The 18,745-nt window shown below is 46.5% G+C and overlaps 1 protein-coding gene across 1 annotated transcript in view; it reads left to right on the top strand.

Moving 5' to 3' along the window:
- The first annotated feature begins 1,446 nt into the window (after window positions 1-1,446).
- Window positions 1,447-18,745, top strand: part of FYB2 (FYN binding protein 2) — a 129,136-nt gene continuing 111,837 nt past the window's right edge. The window contains exon 1 of the mRNA XM_030324739.1: window positions 1,447-1,590. Coding sequence (XP_030180599.1) covers window positions 1,582-1,590 — 9 coding nt within the window. The 5' untranslated portion in view covers window positions 1,447-1,581. The remainder of the gene's footprint in view (window positions 1,591-18,745) is intronic.

Genomic DNA, 18,745 nt, shown 5'->3' with positions numbered 1-18,745 from the left:
CTGCGCCCTGTTTCGTAGGCGGAACGGACCTCCAAGCTGGTTGTGAGCAGAGCTGCAGCGTGGATCAAAGTGAGTTAAGAAATCAATGCAGTGAGGTGTGCTGACCACTGATTTTTTAAATTGAACGGCACACCATGGCTCAGAGAAGAATAGAAAGTAACAGCATGATCACGCCCATATAAGAGTGATTATCATCTTGAGAAGTGTTTATTTTAGTACGTGGGTATGCGTGTGTGTCGACGTGGAGGCTCATGATGTAGAGGACAGATCTTACGGCAAGTCATTAATTATTAAAACACACCTAAAAAGCTTACCTAAAACCCATATTCCCAGACCCTAGATTAGAGACGATTCGTGTCCGCCTTGGGAACTTGGACCCTGTATTTTTAATAGATGCCCTGGCGGCTGTGACGATCAGCCAGGTATGAGAACCACGCAGGTGGGCGTTCCTCACCTGCCCTCTCCCTCCTCTGCCCCTCCTCCTCCCTCTCTCCCCCTCCCCCCCTCCCTCCTCTCTTCTGGACAGCTTCATGCTCCAGCTGAGCCCTAACAAAAGAGAAATCACAGAGACCTGCTTCAAGCAGCACCCACCCCCGGGGCAGCCCTGAGCTCTTGAGAACTGGGAAATGAGGGTTGGGTTTCCAGCACCAGTAGTCAAAACAACAAAAGCAAAAACCCCTTCCTCCACCCTACTACTCCACCCCTGACACACACACACCAGAAAAACAAAACCACTTTAGCGACAGCAAGGCCCAGGTTCAAACCCTGATTCTTCAACTTACTGCCTGTGTGACCACGGTTACAGGGCAGGTTATGGGATTTCTCTAAGCCTCAGTTTCCTCGCCATTTAGGTGAGAATAAATGCCCTTCCCAAGGGTGTGGTAGGATTTAATGTAAGAATGTATCCATATGCGATAATGTCAGCCCCCCAACAGGTGCTCCACGATAGCAGCTCCCTTTCTGCCCCCCCCCCACCCTTCCCTGCAAGCTTTGGTACTCTCTGTCCTCTTTGGGAACCTTAGGTGAAGTTAAGTAACCATCTCAGGGGCGGGGTTGGGCCAAGGCTGTTAGTAACTTACTAAGGGAGATTACCTCCTCCAGCCCAGCCGGAGCACTAGGTACTCACAGGCGCCCTGCCACCACCTCTCCTCCCTCCCCCTCCCTGTTCCTCAGCCGCTCCCCCGTGCCTCCTGCCTGGGGCACAAAGTGAACTCCTCTGTAGAGTGACTGTTGGGCCAGCCTGGGGGAGAGCCACTAGCTATGAAGGGCCAGTTGGTGGGTCTTTGGACAGGGAGGACCCCTTCCCTGCGGCAGGTGCGGGGTGCCCTGCAAAGTTCGGCGGCGGATGGAGGCGGGTCTGCGCCCAGCCTGGGGCCGGAAAGCTCCAACCCCTGGAGAGGGAGGAGCTGCTGCCCTGGTGGGGCAGGTGGGGGGAGCCTGGGCCCAGGTGTGTCCGGGGCTCTGGGAAGTGATTGCTCCCTGGCGGACGCAGGCAAATTAAAGCAGTCTTGGCCCCAGGATACCGCTCTGGGAAGCCGCGTTCGTCTCCCAAAGGATCCGTCGGTTCTTCGGAGGAAGGCCATGGAAGGGGTAAGGCTTGCCGGCTTTCTCTGTGTTCTTTCTAGTGCCCGCCAACAGACAGCGGTGGGAAAGGGCTGTTTCTGCCTCCCGGGGAGAAGTAAACGTGTGGTGCTAGTGCGGTTCCAGAAGACTCACAGGGGCCCTGCCCCCGGGGCAGGGGGGACAAAAGGAGGGCGTGTACTGGGTGCTCTGCGTCGCCTCCCCGACTCTCCGAGGGTGAGGGGACCAGAGGCTCTCCGGATGGTGGCACAAGGGGTCCTAGCTTACACCCCGCCAGCTGGGTTTCTCACCTCTTCCCCCAGCCTGGGTGTACCTGCCTGTTGGCCTTTCTCTGTTTGTTTGCCCTTGTGGACCCGGCCGGTCCCCTGATGATTAGTGGGCTTCCTGGTCAGAGGGCAGGACTGCCCGGTGCGCTGCTGTGACTTGTGGCTTCATTGTGGGCTCTGCTCCTTATTAGCTCTGTGGTCTGGGGCAAGTGAGTTCATCCTCCTGAGCCCCCCGGGTTCCTCGCTCATAAAATAGGATTACTAGGAGAATCACTGGATTGTGAGATGGTTGGAGGTATTTATTAAACTAGAGACGACCTGTGGGCGAGAGCCGAGCCCACAGCCCAGGTGGACTTCCTCTCCTCGCAGGTGCTGTTTGCAGGCCTGCAGAATCGCTCAGCTCACTGACCTCTCTTTCCTTCTCCCATTCTCGACTCCCTTCTTTCCCCCTCTTCAAAGTCAGCTTCTTTCCAAGGGGGACAGGGAGCTGTTTTGCTATAGATATTCCTTAATATACATTTGGAGTCAAGTCGTTTTCTCCTGTGAATCCTGTGGCTTCCCTCCCACGGGTTTGGTTTTAAATGGGGAGAGAGGACCCTTTTCAAAGCTGTCACCTGTCAGAAAAAGCTCCCTTTTGTCCCGCCCCGGCATGAGACTGTGTCTCTGGCTGAGCAGTCCAGCTAGCTGAGTTTGGAACAGAGTGAGCAAGGGCACGCTGGTACTCCATTTCCCTTCTGAATTCTCTCTCCCTCTAACCTGTGGCCCAGCAACTTTCCAGAAGCTCTTCCTCGATGGAAGAAAGTCAGGCTGAATACATGTACTGTGGTCGTAAGAAAAAGAAACGCTCGTCTCTTTTGCCCTCCCTCATCTACGAAGACGTTGCATGGCACCCACTGTTTGAATTTATCTACATGGACAACACCGTGAGGTCGATGCCTTTTACCCCTTTGTTTATACATATACATGTTTATATCCATACATGTATATATATGGAGAGAGAGAGAGGGGGGATGAAACTGATGGTCAGAATGTCATTTGCTCAGTATCCTACATCTGGTCAGTAGCAGAGCTGGAGCACGGATACAAATACTAAGTGCCAGCTGTAAGCCAGGTATCGCTAGCAAGGATAACAAGAAAACAAGCAGAACGTTAGGCAATTTAGAAAAAAAAAAAAAGCAAACACAAGGGGCACTTTAGCTAATGTGGTTATGCAACTTTTTCTGTTCACGTAAGGGGGAAAAATCAGAGAAATATGGGTCCCTTCTCCTCTTAGAAAGAGGATTTTGGGGGCGCCTGGGTGGCTCAGTCGATTAGGCCTCCGACTTCAGCTCAGGTCATCGGCTCAAGTCATGATCTCGTGGTCCGTGAGTTCGGGCCCCGCGTCGGGCTCTGTGCTGCCAGCTGAGAGCCTGGAGCCTGTTTCAGATTCTGTGTCTCCCTCTCTCTCTGACCCTCCCCTGTTCTTACTCTGTCTCTCTCTGTCTCAAAAATAAATAAACATTTAAAAAAAAAGAAAGGATTTTGTTTTATTTTTAACAAGTCAACACAATATTCGTCACTTCAGTCTGTTTGTCCTGGGCACCTGTGCTGTGTTTCCAGGGCCCATTTAAGCTGTTGCAGGTGCAGCAATGAGCCAGCCAAAAATGCTGCCTTTATAAAACCTACTCTAGTGGAGAAAACATATACTGTACACTTATGACATTATACAATATATATTATATATAATACTATACCTTATATAGAATGTATAATAAATACCATGTAATAACAATTATAATATACATAGATATGTTATACGCATATATTAGGTTGGATCACAGTGGTTCCAATGTAGAAACACAAAGCGGGGAAGAGTGTAGGGATGTCGAGGCAGCAGGTGAGCCTATTTTAAATGGGATAGTTTCAAGAGCAGCTTGCACAGGTGATACTTGAACAGAAACTTGAAGGAAGTGAGGAAGTTGGCCATGTGGCTATCTTAGGGGAAAATATTCCAGAGAGAGAGAATAGTGAATGCAAAGGCCCTGCGGCAGAAGCTTTTCTGGTGTGTTCAGGAGTAGCAAACTGTCCAGAATGGCTGGTGTCGAGAAAGCCGAGCGTGGTCAGATCATTGCAGGGCCCTGGAACTTCAGATTTTCCTCTCAGAGGGAGGGAGATCTGAGTGGCATAATAGAATGATCCAGCTTAAGTTTTGTTTTTTTTGTTTTTTTTTAATGTTTGTTTATGTTGAGAGAGAGAGAGAGAGGGAGGGAGAGAGAGAGAATCCCAAGCAGGCTCCAACATGGGGTTCAGTCCTACGGCCCTGGGATTATAACTGAGCCTTGAACAAGAGTAGGAGGCTCAACCGACTGAGCCACCCAGGTGCCCCCAGCCTACATTTTAAAAGGATCACCTGGCTACTGTTTTGAAAATAGATGATGGATCGAGAGTGCAAGCATAGACTCTGGCTCACCAAGCAAGAGGGCATGGTGGCTCAGGCCAGGGTGTTAGTAATGGTGGCTAGAAATGGTCAGATTCTGGATACATCATGAGTCGAGTCAGAAGGATTTGCTGATGGATTGGATTAAAATGTGTGTGGGGGGTGGAGGGTGGGAATGAATCATCTGTGACTCCCAAGGTGTGAAGCCTGAGCACCTGGGAGAACTTGAATGAGTTGATATAGGATTAATCAGGTTTTCAAGGAGATCAGGCATCAGTTTTAATCTTTCAGAAGATTGTAGGATACAGAGAAATAATTTATTGTTTTAGGGCACTCAGTTTTGGAGTGGTTTCTTCTGCATCAATAGATACCTGAACAAGTAGAGGTGCCTGGGTGGCTCATTTGGTTAAGCGTCTGACTCTGGATCTCAGGTTATCCCACAGTTTGTGGGATTGGGCCCGCAATGGACATCATGCTGACAGCAGGGAACCTGCTTGGGATTCTCTCTCTCCCCCTCTCTCTGCCCCTCCCCTGCTCCTGCACTCTCTCTCAAAATAAGTAAATAAACATTTTTAAAAAACAGATACCTGAACAATTAGATATCCTTCACTGTTTTGGCTGTACTAAATGTATCCCCCCCCCCCAAAAGAAGGCTCAAGGGAATTCTATAAGAATATATTTTGTTACATAGTTTAGGCATCCAGACAGAAAGGTTGAGGAGTCTTTTTCCAAACCTATAGTGAGGTTATACCTCAGTGTACTCCCTCAACCAGGTAAGTTTGCATTTAGTCACACAGTTTTGGCAAAAGAGAATCCTAGCATTTTTGAGCTGGGAATGCTTTTCAGTCAGGATGCTTACAAAATAGTATTTGAGTTTTGATGAATGAGCATTGGAGTTGTAATTGACAGACCAGTATTGATGTTTACTTCTGCTTCTTAATAGTCAAGTGATTTGAGCAAGTTCTTGAAACAAAATGTAGGAGTTGGGAGATTGCTCAAAGACCAAGAGGTCAAACAACTCCCATTTTAAAGATGGGGAAACTTGGGGCCCACTGGGGAAAAGTGGCAAGACATTTTTAATTCTCAAGTTAGCTAACATACAGTGTAGTCTTGGCTTCAGGACTAGATTCCTGTGATTCACTACTAACCAATAACATCCAGTGCTCATCCCAACAAGTGCCTTCTTCAGTGCCGGTCACCCATTCTCTGTGTTTAAGAGTTTCTTATGGTTTGCCTCCCTCTCTGTTTTTATCTTATTTTTCCTTCCCTTCCCCTATGATCATCCGTTAAGTTTCTCAAACTATACATATGAGTGAAGTCATATGGTATTTGTCTTTCTCTGACTGACGTATCTTGTTTAACATAATCCCTTCCAGTTCTATCCACGTTGTTGCAAATGGCAAGATTTCATTCTTTTTCATCACGGGGTAGTATTTGTGTGTGTGTGTGTGTACACATACATCTTCTTTATCCATTCATCGGTTGACATTTGGGCTCTTTCCATAATTTGGCTAACAATTTCAAAGGGTTTTTACTTATAGTGCTATAAGCATTGGGGTGCATGTGCCCCTTGGAATCAGCATTTTTGTATCCTTTGAATAAATTGCTAGTGGTGTTATTGCTGGATCATAGGGCAGTTCTATTTTTAATTTTTTTGAGGAACCTCCATACTGTTTTCCAGAGTGGCTGCACCAGTTTGCATTCTTACCAACAGTGCAAAAGGGTTCCCCTTTCTCCGCATCCTCGCCGACATCTGTTGTTTGCTGAGTTGTTAATTTTAGCCACTCTGATAGGTGTGATGTGGTATCTCATCGTGGTTTTGATTTGTGTTTCCCTGATGATGAGTGATGTTGAACATCCTTTCATGGGTCTGTTTGGCAACGTGTTTTGTAGCGACTTCCTTACGGTGCCACACATACAGTGGATGCTCCATGACTGTTCTTGTTAATTTTGATAGTAAACCTGCAGACAGCAGATCACTAGGCCCTACTCTTTGATTATCTGATAGGTAGTTACCAAACATCTTCTGTGAGCCAGGTCCTCTCATAGAATTTCTCGCCTGTCTATTCTTGATGCCATCTAGTTACTCAGTCTTGCAGGGGAGAATGTCAAGAAAACAATTTGGGTATTAAATGAAAAACAGAGGGATGAAGAAAGCTCTAAGTTTTGATGGGAAGCACTGAGAATGGGTCCCTAACCCAGGTTGGGGTTCATCCCTGGCTCCTTAGAAGAACTAGTGGGAGAGGGGTGGGGTGGAGAAGGGGAGGGAGGAAGAGACAGGGAGACAGAGAAAGAACATGGCCAGAATCAAATTCCAAGAGGGTCAGATATTGAAGGACTGACTAGCATATGCACTTGATCCTGTTAAGCCAAGAGCACTGCATAGGACTTCACCTCCAAAATGGGGAAAGTGAACTAAATGTCCCCCAAAGTCTTGTCATGCTTTGATAGACTGCAGGACTTTCCCAAAGTCACAGGTGGCTTATTTTTTTTTTAATTTTTTTAATGTTTATTGATTTTTGAGAGCCATAGAGAGAGAGAGAAACTGCGTGCACGAGTGGGAGAGGGTGAGAGAGAGAGGGACACACAGAATCCAAAGCAGGCTCCGGGCTCTGAGCTGCCAGTGCAGAGCCTGATGTGGGGCTCTAACTCGTGAATCCTGAGATCATGATCTGAGCTGAAGTTGGATGCTTCAGCAACTGAGCCACCCAGGTGCCCCTACCAGTGGCTTATTTTTGACTGAACTGAGTCTAGAACCCAGGTTCTGAATGCCTTTAAAACCACTTAGCAAGCCCTCAAGGACAATTCCAAAGGGTTTTTATTTTTTTGATGTTTTTTTTTCCTGAACGATACGATTTTTTAATGAGTAGTAACTCAATAAGACAGGGTACACGTTTAAAAAAAAAAAAAAAAAAAGTGGACCAGCCAATGGAGGAGGATGGTGTTGGAAAGGACCGGCTGTTGAGAGCTTGTTCCTGGGAGAGCAGTGTGAGCTGAGGATTAAGATCTGACTGGTGGGGTGAGGTTTCTTACGAGTCCCAGAAGAATTTCTGAGGAGGGGAAAAGGGAAGATGACTCAGGTATTGACAGTTCTGAAAGACTGGCCACATCTCTCCTGTCTTTGCAAAGAACTAGTTGCCTTGAACTGTGTTGTCGAGTCCTCGATGGTAAGGAGCTGAGTGACCGGCTCACCTGCAGGGCTGACCTTGTGCCGGCCGGTGTGATCCCATGTCCCAGACCCCAGGAGTTCGTGACCTTCACATCGAGTCCAGTCCTCCCTGCTCCAGAGTGTGTACCCTCAGTTCTCCGCTGGAGATGGTTCTAACAGGCGAATCCGATCACATCCCTCCCCTGCTGAGTCCTCCTCCGGGCTTCCCCACTCTCTGTGAAGTAGAGCCCGAGACCTTGAGCCTGGCTGACAAAGCTGGGGTGTTCCGGTACCTGCCCTGTGAGCTCCATTCCAGCCTCCTGGTGCTCCAGTCTGGTGTTTTCCACGTGCACACTCTTCCTTCCAGAATGCTCATGGCCACTTCCTCTAAGACTCAGCTCAGGGGTGCCTGGGTGGCGTGGTCTGTTGAGCACCCGACTCTTGATTTTGGTTCAGGTCATGATTTCTTTCACGTTGGGCTCTGTGCTGACAGCATGGCGTCTGCTCGTGTTTTTCTCTCTCTCCCTTTCTCTCTGCCCCTCCCCCTTGCTCAAAAGAAATAAAATTAAAAACAAAACAAACCAAAAGACTCAGCTCAGCTGCCACCTCCCTGAGAAGCCTTCCTAGCCCCTTAGTCACAAATGGTCTCTCCTCACCTTGCAAGACCTCAGCCCTTTGAACAGACCCAGGCCCGGACTGGGAGATCCCGGAGAGCGGGGACTAGGTGCTGCTCACAGGGGTGACACAGCCTGGTGCCTGAAAGCAGGGACTCTGAGGCAGCCTGACTGGTCGCACTCCGCTCTCTATCATTTCCTAACTGTTCAGCCTTGAACCAGTGACTTAATCTCTTTGTGCCCCAGTTACCTCATTTGTAAAGGGACATCATGGTCCCACTGACTTCTCGGCCTCCAGGCGGGGTTTAAATAAGTGAATACACATAAAGAGCTTGAACAGCTCAAAAGGCAGGTAATTCTACACACTAAAGTAGCAACAAGCTGTAATAATACACGAACTGCTCTGCCTTGAATTGTGTGCGATCCTCTCAAAGCCGTATGTGGAAGGCCTAACGCCTACTACCTCAGAAGGTGACCTTATTTTGGAGGTAGGGTCTTTACAGAGGTCAGGTTGTTAGGGCGAGGCCTCATCCAATACAGCCGGTGTCCTGATACATAGGAGGAGTGAAGACAGAGACCCGGAGTGGAGGCAGAGTGAAGGGAAGCCATGGAGAGAGGCCTGGGACGGGCCCTTCCCTCAGCCCTTACAAGGAACCCTTACAAGGACCCCTGGATCTCAGCCTTCAATCTCCCAACACTGTGAAGCAATCAGTTTCTGTTGTTCCAGCCACGTGGTCTGGTGTGCCTTGTATGGCAGCCCCACCAAGCTCCTACATGGACCTTACCAATAAATTAAGAGAATTAATGTGGATACTGGGTGACCCGCCCCCATCGCTCTGGGCGGTGTCTTTCACCGTGTTGTTATTCTGACCCCTCTAAACACAGCTGTGCCTAGCTCTTCTGAGAAGCATTCTGAGAAGCCCTTTTTACCACCGGGCATGGGAAATGGACGGAAGTGACCCGGGGACCACGGTCCCTGTTCCTCCTTGACCCCTGACTTTGTGGATTTGGTTTTTCTCACCTGTAGAAATCTCAAAGAGCAGTCTCTTGGGGTGATTTATAAAGACGGATCCTAACATTCTTTTGGCACACACCAAATACAAAGAAGTGACAAAGTAAGGTGCTTCAGAAACGATAATTAAGCAATTTTGGACCCTGATACTGGAAAAAGTCAGTTTTATTGCCTGTGCTTCACTATCACTATTTTCATCTTCTCTGTGTCACAGAAAAGGCAGAATCAGAAATCAAACTCCTATTTGACCATTCTTAACCTGGTTCTCCAGTTTGTCGTGATCACAGTGAGTGGCGTATCAGAGGTTTTTTAAAGATTTTTTGACGAGAAGACTTGAATTGAGGTCTGGTCCTTCCGTCCCCTTGTTAGGTGGCCTTGAACAAGTCCCTGATCTTCTCTAGGGTTCAGCGTTCCTGTTTCTAAATGTGTCCAGTAATATTTATTTGATATTTTGTCCATGAGAATGACATAGAATAAAATATTTGCTAGTACCATTGAAAATAAAATCCTGTACAGATATTCATAGCTGTTGATTCCAGCAAAATTTCCCAACCCAAAATTCGAGCAGAGAGGACCTGAGAATTCAGACCACCTTTGGAGTCCTGCCTCCCCCACCTTTTGTGAACCAGCCATTAGCTTGTCTCAAAGATCAGCATGTGATCTTAAGAAAATCCTAGTTGAGGGGCGCCTGGGTGGCGCAGTCAGTTAAGCGTCCGACTTCAGCCAGGTCACGATCTCGCGGTCCGGGAGTTCGAGCCCCGCGTCAGGCTCTGGGCTGATGGCTCAGAGCCTGGAGCCTGTTTGCGATTCTGTGTCTCCCTCTCTCTCTGCCCCTCCCCCGTTCATGCTCTGTCTCTCTCTGTCCCAAAAATAAATAAACGTTCAAAAAAGAAAATTAAAAAAAATAAAATAAAATAAAATAAAAAAAGAAAATCCTAGTTGAGAGGTTTTTTTTTTTTTTTTTAACAATTCGAAGTCCATATGTAAAAACAGAGCAGCATTACTTAAACGTTTAAAGGATCAACACAGAAGTGCCGTCTTCCACGCCCCAAAAAAGGTGCCCATGGGTCTCCTGTCTTTCTCACCGTGCCGTTTCCGAACACACGCACAGGAGCCTTGTCTCCAGGTTATGGTATGCAGGAGAGAGCACTGCATCGGGAGTCTGCAGACCTCCGCCTACATTTAGTCCCTGCCACTCATGCCTGTGTGCCCTTCGGCAAATATTCCATCTCTGAGACTGGGCCTCTATCTCACTTGGCAATTAGGAAGTAATGAATGAGGTGACCTATTGGGAAAAACACCTAGCATCAAACGTGTCCATGCAACCTTGCTCTCGTGTGCCAGGTAGTCGCTTGTGAGCTCAGCAGCGGAGACCTTGAAAGCATTTGGGATGTTTCTGCCTCGTTCTGACTCTGTGTCATGAGCAAAGGACTTTAATCCCTGGCTCTGTAATTCTCCAAAACAAAGAAAACACACAGGGTTGCTGGAGGGGTGTTGGGTTGGGTGGGGGTGGGGAGAGGGTAGATGGGCTAAATGGGTAATAGGCATGAAGGAGGGCACTTGGTGGGATGAGCACTGGGGGTTATATGGAAATGATGAATCACTGGGTTCTCCTGAAACCATTATTACGCTCTATGTTAACTAACTTGGATTTCATTAAAATGAAAAAAACAAAAATAAATAAATAAATAAATTGCTCGTAGACATGTTCACCAACTCTGTGCTCTTAATTCCCCTTGATGCCCACCGCAGTGTCATGCTGAGTGACTGCTTTGTTGAACTAAGGTCCCTAAAGGGAAGAAAGTATCCGTGAAGGACCCACTCTGCCAGTCCCTGCACCTAGATGTGTTGTTTCATTTAAACCTCACAAGTGACCTGCAAGAGAAATTATCCCCGTTTTAGACAAAGAAAGAAGTTCTTTAAGGTTGCATGCTTTCCTCATTGTTATTAACAGCAAACACTGAGCACCTATGTATGTTAGGCATGATTCTAAGTTTTTTATATGTATCAACTTCACAGCTGCTCTAGAGAAAGCACTGCCTTTGAGAGAGACAGAGAGGTTGTGTAACTTGCTGAAGGACACACAGCCGGTTGGTGGTGATGTTAGGAGTCAAACCCAGAGCTGGAGTGTTCAAGGGCACTCTCTGCAAGAGTTTGTCTTCCCCTAGAAACTCCTGGATAGTGGTATCCCCCTACAGAAAGTACAGAGTTAGCATAAAAAGGAGATGCCTTCTTACACACCAAAGCCATGAAATGCAAGGACACCATTTCCCTGAGTTTCTACTTGGAAAACTATGAAAGCACACACAGGTGGAGTGACATAGAACGTTCGTACTGTCCCTCAAGCCTCTCCTTCAGAGAAGACCTCCCTTCAAGGCGTGCATTCACGATGAAAACCAGTGATAACTCTCCCAGCAGAAAAGCAGAGCCTGGTAACATCCTTCATCTAAAAGGTTGTTCCAGAGTATAGCTACAACTGTTAGAATACTTCCCAGTTAACTCCTTAAACTACTACAGGTCAAGGTGTTTCTCCTTACCTCAGGGGGGGTATAAACCTCCCATAGCTTTAGTAGTGCTGAAGACCTTTCTGTTGACTTCTAACTTTGCAAGACTGGCGTGGGAAAGCATATTCAAATTCTAGACTCCCTGTTGGGAAGGTTTACCGGTAAAACCCTGTGATCCACTGCAACCCAGGAATACAGTGTGGACCTGGGGGCTGTGAGGGCTGAGAAGGAATCTCAGTTACTGCCTTTCTTGGCCACCAGCATGGGGTGAGAGAGAGCCATATCCACACAGGAAGCTGCGCAGTATAGGTTAGGTGCGTGGATGAGGCTTCCAGAAATTCAAGTTCAAACTCCACCCCCTTCAGGGCATTAACTCTAAACATCAAGTCTCTGGTCTGAAATCGTAGAGTAATAGCATGTGGGGATAACTTATCAAGGTCGTCCAAAGATTTACATGAAATGCCTTTTTCTCATTCACTTCTTCCTCTGAGGCAGGTGGAAGAAGTTCTGTTTCGAGAACCAGTCTTGGCCTTGGCAGTATGTCTGTGTGACTTGGGGCAAGTCTTCAGAATCTTCACCTATAAGACGGTGTGTTGAGTCAAAGGTTATCCGTTAATTACCACTCTGAGTGCGTGCACTGAAAAACTTTATCCCTGACAGCAAAGGAGATGTCTGGCTCACAGGGAAGTCAATAAGATGAGTGATGTTTGTTTTATTTATTGGTAAACCCACGGCTTTACTCCAAGTGGAATTTGAAACCACTCATGGCTTGTCTCCATGTTTCTTGATGCTTCTCTGGCTCAAACTGTGGTAGGATAGTACTGCGTGACTAACACCCTCAAGTCAAACGTTTGGTTCACATTCTGACTCCATGACTTGCGGGTTACGTGTTGAGTCACTGGGTGCAGAGCTCCTCCCACTCCTGTCGGGCATGTAGCCTGTGTATGCGCGTGAGAGACCGTTACGTGAAATCACTGAGATTCTGGTATATCTAGCCACTATATACCCCAGAGTGTTTTTTTGCAGAGCACGTATGTTCATTTCCTATTGTTGCTGTAGGAAATTACCACAAAGTTGGCAGCCCAAAGCACCGCAATGTCATTCTCCCACGGGTCTGGAGGTCAGGAGTCTAACGTCAGTCTGCAGGGTTGCATTCTTCTAGAGGCTGTAGGGAAGAATGGGTTTCCTCAACTTTGTCAGTTCAGTAAGCCATCCACAGTCATCGGGCTATGGCTCCTTCCTCCAGCTTCAAAGCCAACAGTGTAGCACCTTCCTTTCTCTCTGACTTCTGCTTCTGTCCTTATTTCTTCTAAGACTCTGACTTTCCTCCCTTCCTCCTATAAGGACCCTTAGAGTTATATTGCACCCACCTACACGCTCCAGGAGAATCTCTTCATGTCAAGAGCTTTAACTCCATCATATTCCTAGATCCCTTTTGACCACGTAAGGTAACCTGTCCCCAAGTTCTGAGGATTGGGGCAGGGACAACTTTGGAAGGGGGCATTGTTTAGCCTCCCACAGTCCTAGACTATCATGACCATTATTCGCCCCAGTGCTGTCTTGTTTTTCAGAGCATGTGTCCTAGTTGTTTAAAAAAGAAAAGGAAAAGTGTGTAAGTAGCTATTTAATTTCTCCCACTCTGGATCATAAATTCCACAGAAGAGAAAGTGCCTATTTCTTACTCACTGTTCTCTCTCCTGATGGCTTAAATGGTTAAACACAATGATGACAATAGATGATGTTTTGGGGCTAGGCAATATGCTTAGCCCTTCCTGTGAATAATATACTTTAATCGTACAACAGCTTGGCAAGAATATGTAACATTACTGTTCCTGTTTTCAGGCAGAGAGACTAAACCTAGTTGGGTGGGTGGGGCCACCCAACTAAGTGATGGGTCCAGTAGCTCTACCCAAGCCTATCTGACCCCAGAGATCTCTTAGTTAACAGACGTTGTACCAAGAGCCTATGAAATAAAACCTAATTAGAACTCCCTCAAACTGCTCAGAGTTAATAGGAAAGATGTACAAAGTACTATATAAATGCCATGTGACAATTATTATGTAATATGGACAGTACCGTATGTTCAACTGACCGAGGGAGCAGACAGGAAGAATGTTTTAAGAATGTCTTCACCTAGGGGTGCCTGGGTGGCGCAGTCGGTTAAGCGTCCGACTTCAGCCAGGTCACGATCTCGCGGTCCGTGAGTTCGAGCCCCGCGTCGGGCTCTGGGCTGATGGCTCAGAGCCTGGAGCCTGTTTCCGATTCTGTGTGTCTCTCTCTCTCTGCCCTCCCCCGTTCATGCTCTGTCTCTCTCTGTCCCAAAAAATAATAAACGTTGAAAAAAAAAAAAATAAAGCATTTGCTTTTAAAAAAAAAAAAAAAAAAAAAAAAAAAAAGAATGTCTTCACCTGGGACACCCGGGTGGCTCAGTCGGTTGAGCGTCCGACTTCGGCTCAGGTCATGATCTCGCAGTTTGTGAGTTTGAGCCCCCGCGTCGGACTCTGTGCTGACAGCTCGGAGACTGGAGTCTGCTTCAGATTCTGTGTGTGTGTGTGTGTGTGTGTGTGTGTGTGTGTGTCTCGCTCTCTCTCTCTCTCTGCCTCTCCCCCACTCACACTCTCTCTCTCCTTCAAAAATAAATATTAAATTTTTTTAAGAATGTCTTCACTCAAGTTGGGTGAATCAGAGAAGGCTTTCCCAAGGGAGATAACTTTTTATTCTAGTTTTAAAAGATGAAAAGTGTTCACCAGACAACAAGGGGTATAGTGGGAAAGGCATTCCGGCATACAGAACAGTGTATGCAAAGGAACTTGAGGCAGGAAACAGCATGGCATGTCTGCGGATAAGGGACAGTGGCAGAAGAGGAACGTGGAGACCCTCGTGTCCCTGCTGAGGACTGTGTCCTCCACACAGCACTGGAGAGTACAAGGGTGAAGAGTGCATGGTGGCTGGTAGGAAAGATTCCCTGGGGGCTGAGTTAACTAAGCCCTTCTCCTCATGTTGCTTATGAGCCAGAGGGTATGTAGTTAGAGAATTGCTTCATTTCACGTTTGAGATAGAGGGTCATAGGAATCATACAAAGTCTTGCTTTAAGCCATCCCCCTCCATCCCCCACACACTCCCCATGAGGTTTATTCATCCACTCATAATTTAGTGTATGTTTTTTGAGTACTCTCCATGTGGTAGGTGCTGTGTGAGACACTGAAATCCCAACTCCTTCTCTTTGGTAAGCCAGTTCCAAGGGTTAACTGAGCTTTTCCATCTGGAAAATTCTTCCCTGTCAGCTCCACAGCATTTATACATACTCAAAGATAATATCTTGAGTCTTTGTTGGATTCCGGTGGGGTTTTTTTTTTTTTCATTTTTTCTAAAATTAGACTTAATGTTGAATATTCCAACTGCCTCAAACAGTGTCTTATCCCAAGACACTATTCTTTTTAAAATTTATTTATTTAAATTCAAGTAGTTACCATACGGTGTAGACTGGGTCTCAGGAGTAGAATCCAGTAATTCATCACTTCCATATAACAGCCAGTGCTCATCCCAAGAAGTGTCCTCCTTAATGCTCATCACCCATTTAGCCCATCCCCCCACCAAACACCCTCCAGCAGCCCTCAGTTTGTTCTCTGTATTTAAGAGCCTCTGTTTTTTTTATTTGTATTCAGAGTATTGTCATATTTCATTTTATTTGATACTCATAAGAAGAACCTCATGAAGTAGACAGGACAAATACAATTATTAGTATTTCAAGTATTACCAAAAATGGGATTTTATATCTTAAGTTGGTCAAGAATTTTAGTTTTCTCGGGTCATGATAAGTTCTCCAAGAAATAATTTCTATATGGTTGTATAGATTGTGGTTAACAAATTTCATGTATGCATGTTATTTGGTCAACGTGATTTTGTTGACTGTTTGCTCTGACCAGTACCAAACCAGACTCGGGGATTTCTAATCCTTACCACAAACTTGTAAAACCATAAGGGATCCTATTTTATAGATGAGCAAATTGAGGCTCTATGAAGCTGAGTGACTTCTTCAAGATCAGAGTGACATAACAAGTACTCCAACCCTGGATTGGTTCCAGTATTATTTCTATTTTCATTTTAGCCTCAATGAGTCAGAAGCTTATTCTTCTTGAGTACCCAAGGTTATACATCGTAAAAATCAGAAAGCAAGAGTACCTCCTCCTTTTCATCTTTCTGCTCTCAAAGCTAAGTAATTGCCTATGATTGTTTTCTTTCTCCCAGCATCATCTGATATTAAAGCCTTATTATTTCTTCTTGTCAGTTCGCACACACAAAAAATCTCATTTAATGTTCCATGAAGCCATGCATTCTAGTCAGCAGAGCCTGACTGAATCTGCCCTTCAACTATTTTGGCTGTTTACCACAAGCTGGTATCTTTGAGCTGAGTAAAAAAAGCCTGACCCGGCACCCATAAGATCAATTCAAGACCATATCCATGTAGTTGCTGTCTCAGTTTTTTTTTTTCCTTGCTAGGTACCCCAATGTGTTTTCCATATTTAGCTGACCGCAAGCTAAGAGAACCTCAGCCTCCAGGAGTGAGTAAAAAATGGGCTCATGGATGGAGTTCAAGGAAACCAGCGCTAAATGCTTGAAGGGAAGGGCCTGTGTTGCTGTCCATTGTTCTGAACTAGTATTGTTGGCTTGGCTGGGTACAAGGTGGGAGAATGGAGAGAGCAATGAGGGAGAGAGGGCAATTTCATAAGGTCATTTCACAAAGTGAGTAGGACCAAGCAGTAGACTAGAATGAAAGATCAAGAAAACCCATGGATACTGCACCTCAGAAGAAGAGGGAGGCCAACATGGAAGCATTTCTATTATTGGCAACTCAAATGGCCACCTGTCAGAACAGGTGGAATTTTTTCTATCTGAGACCATCAGGCCAATTCTGTGCATGTTTCCTAAGTGTGTACTCATTGTCACGGATAATCATTTCATCATATTCAAAATCACCGTGATCCTCATCAACATCATTATCCCTCTCCTCCTCCTCATCTGTCTCATTATCAATATGCCAACTGTCCTTATCAACAATATCATTGCTGGGGGCCTCCTTTGTGCTAGGCACCAGGCCGGCGTTGATGTCTATGGCAGTCCTATGATAGGAATAGTTGTATGCCCATTTTATTTATCAGGAAATAGGGGACAGTGAACTGAAATAGCTTTGTAGAGACAGAGCCTGAATTCATAGAGCTAGGATTCTAAGCTAAAATCTTCAACCCCAAAGCCCACATCTTATTGCTGCCGGTGGAAGTAGCTCTTAGCATAGGGAAGAAGCGGAAAAATGTGAAGACAGTAACATTGTTACAAACCTCCAGTTGAGAGAGCACCCAGGCTCCTGGAACACATGGAAATCACCACCTCTTGCTGCATACCTGATGGAAGGCTTCCACAGGGACCTTGCATCGGAGCTGAGTGAAGCAGACGAATATTTTTTGGTCATAAAAAGGAAGAAGAGCATTTGAGGCAGAGAGTGAAATGTGTGCAAAGGCCATGGAGGCATGCAGTCCTCCAACAAATACGTAGTGTCTTCCCTGATCCAGGCACTATGTTAGGAAACCCAAAGGTGAATAGGAGACAGAAGAGTGCATTTGGTGCAGTAGATGAACCTAGGGGAGATAAGAAGGAAAGCTTCTAGAACCATTAGTATTTAGAGGGGAAGGTGAGAGGAAAATAAACTGTTAGTAATATACCTGTATTGTACTTTACAATGTATCTTCACATGCCTGGATCGTGACCTAGTAGCCTAATAGGCGCTCGATTAATGAATGACTGACTGAACAATCTGTTGACCTTTAAAACAACCCATTTGCTGGTAGCTCCATGAGGCAGAGAATACTTGGTCACCGCTCTCCCTGCCTGTATCTGCAGTGGGGCCCCTGAGTCACACAATCCTGGGGGAGCAGTTCACGTGGCAATCTGTGAGAGTGATCTGTGTGATCACACACGGTGTGACTCGTGTCCCTCCAGATGTGCAACAATGGTGGGGTGGGGTTCGTGTCTGATTTAGGGGATTAACATTTGTTGACCGAATAAGGTAATGAATGAAGAAGAAAGGGAGGAAGGCTAGACAGAGATGACGGTTACTCCTGCAGGAAGCATCCGTTACGTCTGGGATCCGTTATCCCTTCCACAGGGAAGATATCTATAGTGCCTGCCTGCCTCAACACCCATCTAGTGAGTGGAAGAGCGAAGTGGATCCCGGTACCCTCCTGGTCAATGCTTTTCTACACAGCACACAGTTTTCTCTGTAATTTCCATCAGTTCAAGGCTCCCCCCCGCCGAGAGGCCAAGGGTGGTGCTTTCCTAGGAGACAGTCGGGCTGCCGAATGCGGCACTAGCCCGCACGGCTGCTGCCCTCCCAAGGTAAGGAAACTGGGAGCTGGTGCGATGCCTTTCCCAGGGATGGCTTGCAAGTAATTGCTGCTGTAAGTGTCCCTCACGAGTGGCTCTGGCTTCTCTAGCTCTTTGAGTGAAGAAGATTCCGAGCTTTGGTGAGGGGATTAGCAGAATGCACATGTAGAAAGCGCAGACTGTCAGGCATCAATTTTGGCTGAAGAAGTTTTGCCTCAGATAAAAGGACTTGGGAAGGCTCTTCCTTTGCATTCTTGGACTGTTTGCAGGCACCAGTTGCAGGCACCAGTTGGGGGAGGGAGGGCAGAAGGCCTCGTTGGAAGTTTATCGGCTCTCCAGTTGTGGACCAGTGACTTGGCCCCTGCAGCTCTAGTGTCTTCATCCGTAAGACAAAGCCCATCACTTCTCCGTTGCCCATAGTGAAAGAGGAAGCAAGACGATGTATGAAAAGGGACTAACCCAACGTGGGAGAATGGGAAGAGCTTGAGTTTTGCAGTCAGACCTCATTTTTTATTATTTTTTTTTAAAGTTTATTTTTATTTATTAGAGAGAGTGTGCCAGCCGGGGAGGGACAGAGAGAGAGAGAGAGAGAGAGAGAGAGAGAGAATCCCAAGCAGATTCGGCACTATCCGTGCAGAGCCCCGTGTGGAGCCCAAACTTACGAACTGTGAGATCATGACCTGAGCTGAAACCGAGAGTTGGATGATGAACCGACTGAGACACCCCGGTGCCCCAGGCTTCATTTTTAAATCCAGATTTACCACTTCATAATGAGGCAACTTCGACTAGCAACTAATGATAATAGTTATCTAGCATTTGTATAAAT

This window comes from Lynx canadensis, chromosome C1 (assembly GCF_007474595.2).
Source record: "Lynx canadensis isolate LIC74 chromosome C1, mLynCan4.pri.v2, whole genome shotgun sequence".
Taxonomy (NCBI): Eukaryota; Metazoa; Chordata; class Mammalia; order Carnivora; family Felidae; genus Lynx; species Lynx canadensis.
The sequence above is the reverse complement of the archived record's forward strand: the minus strand, read 5'-3'. Positions and strand labels throughout refer to the sequence as shown.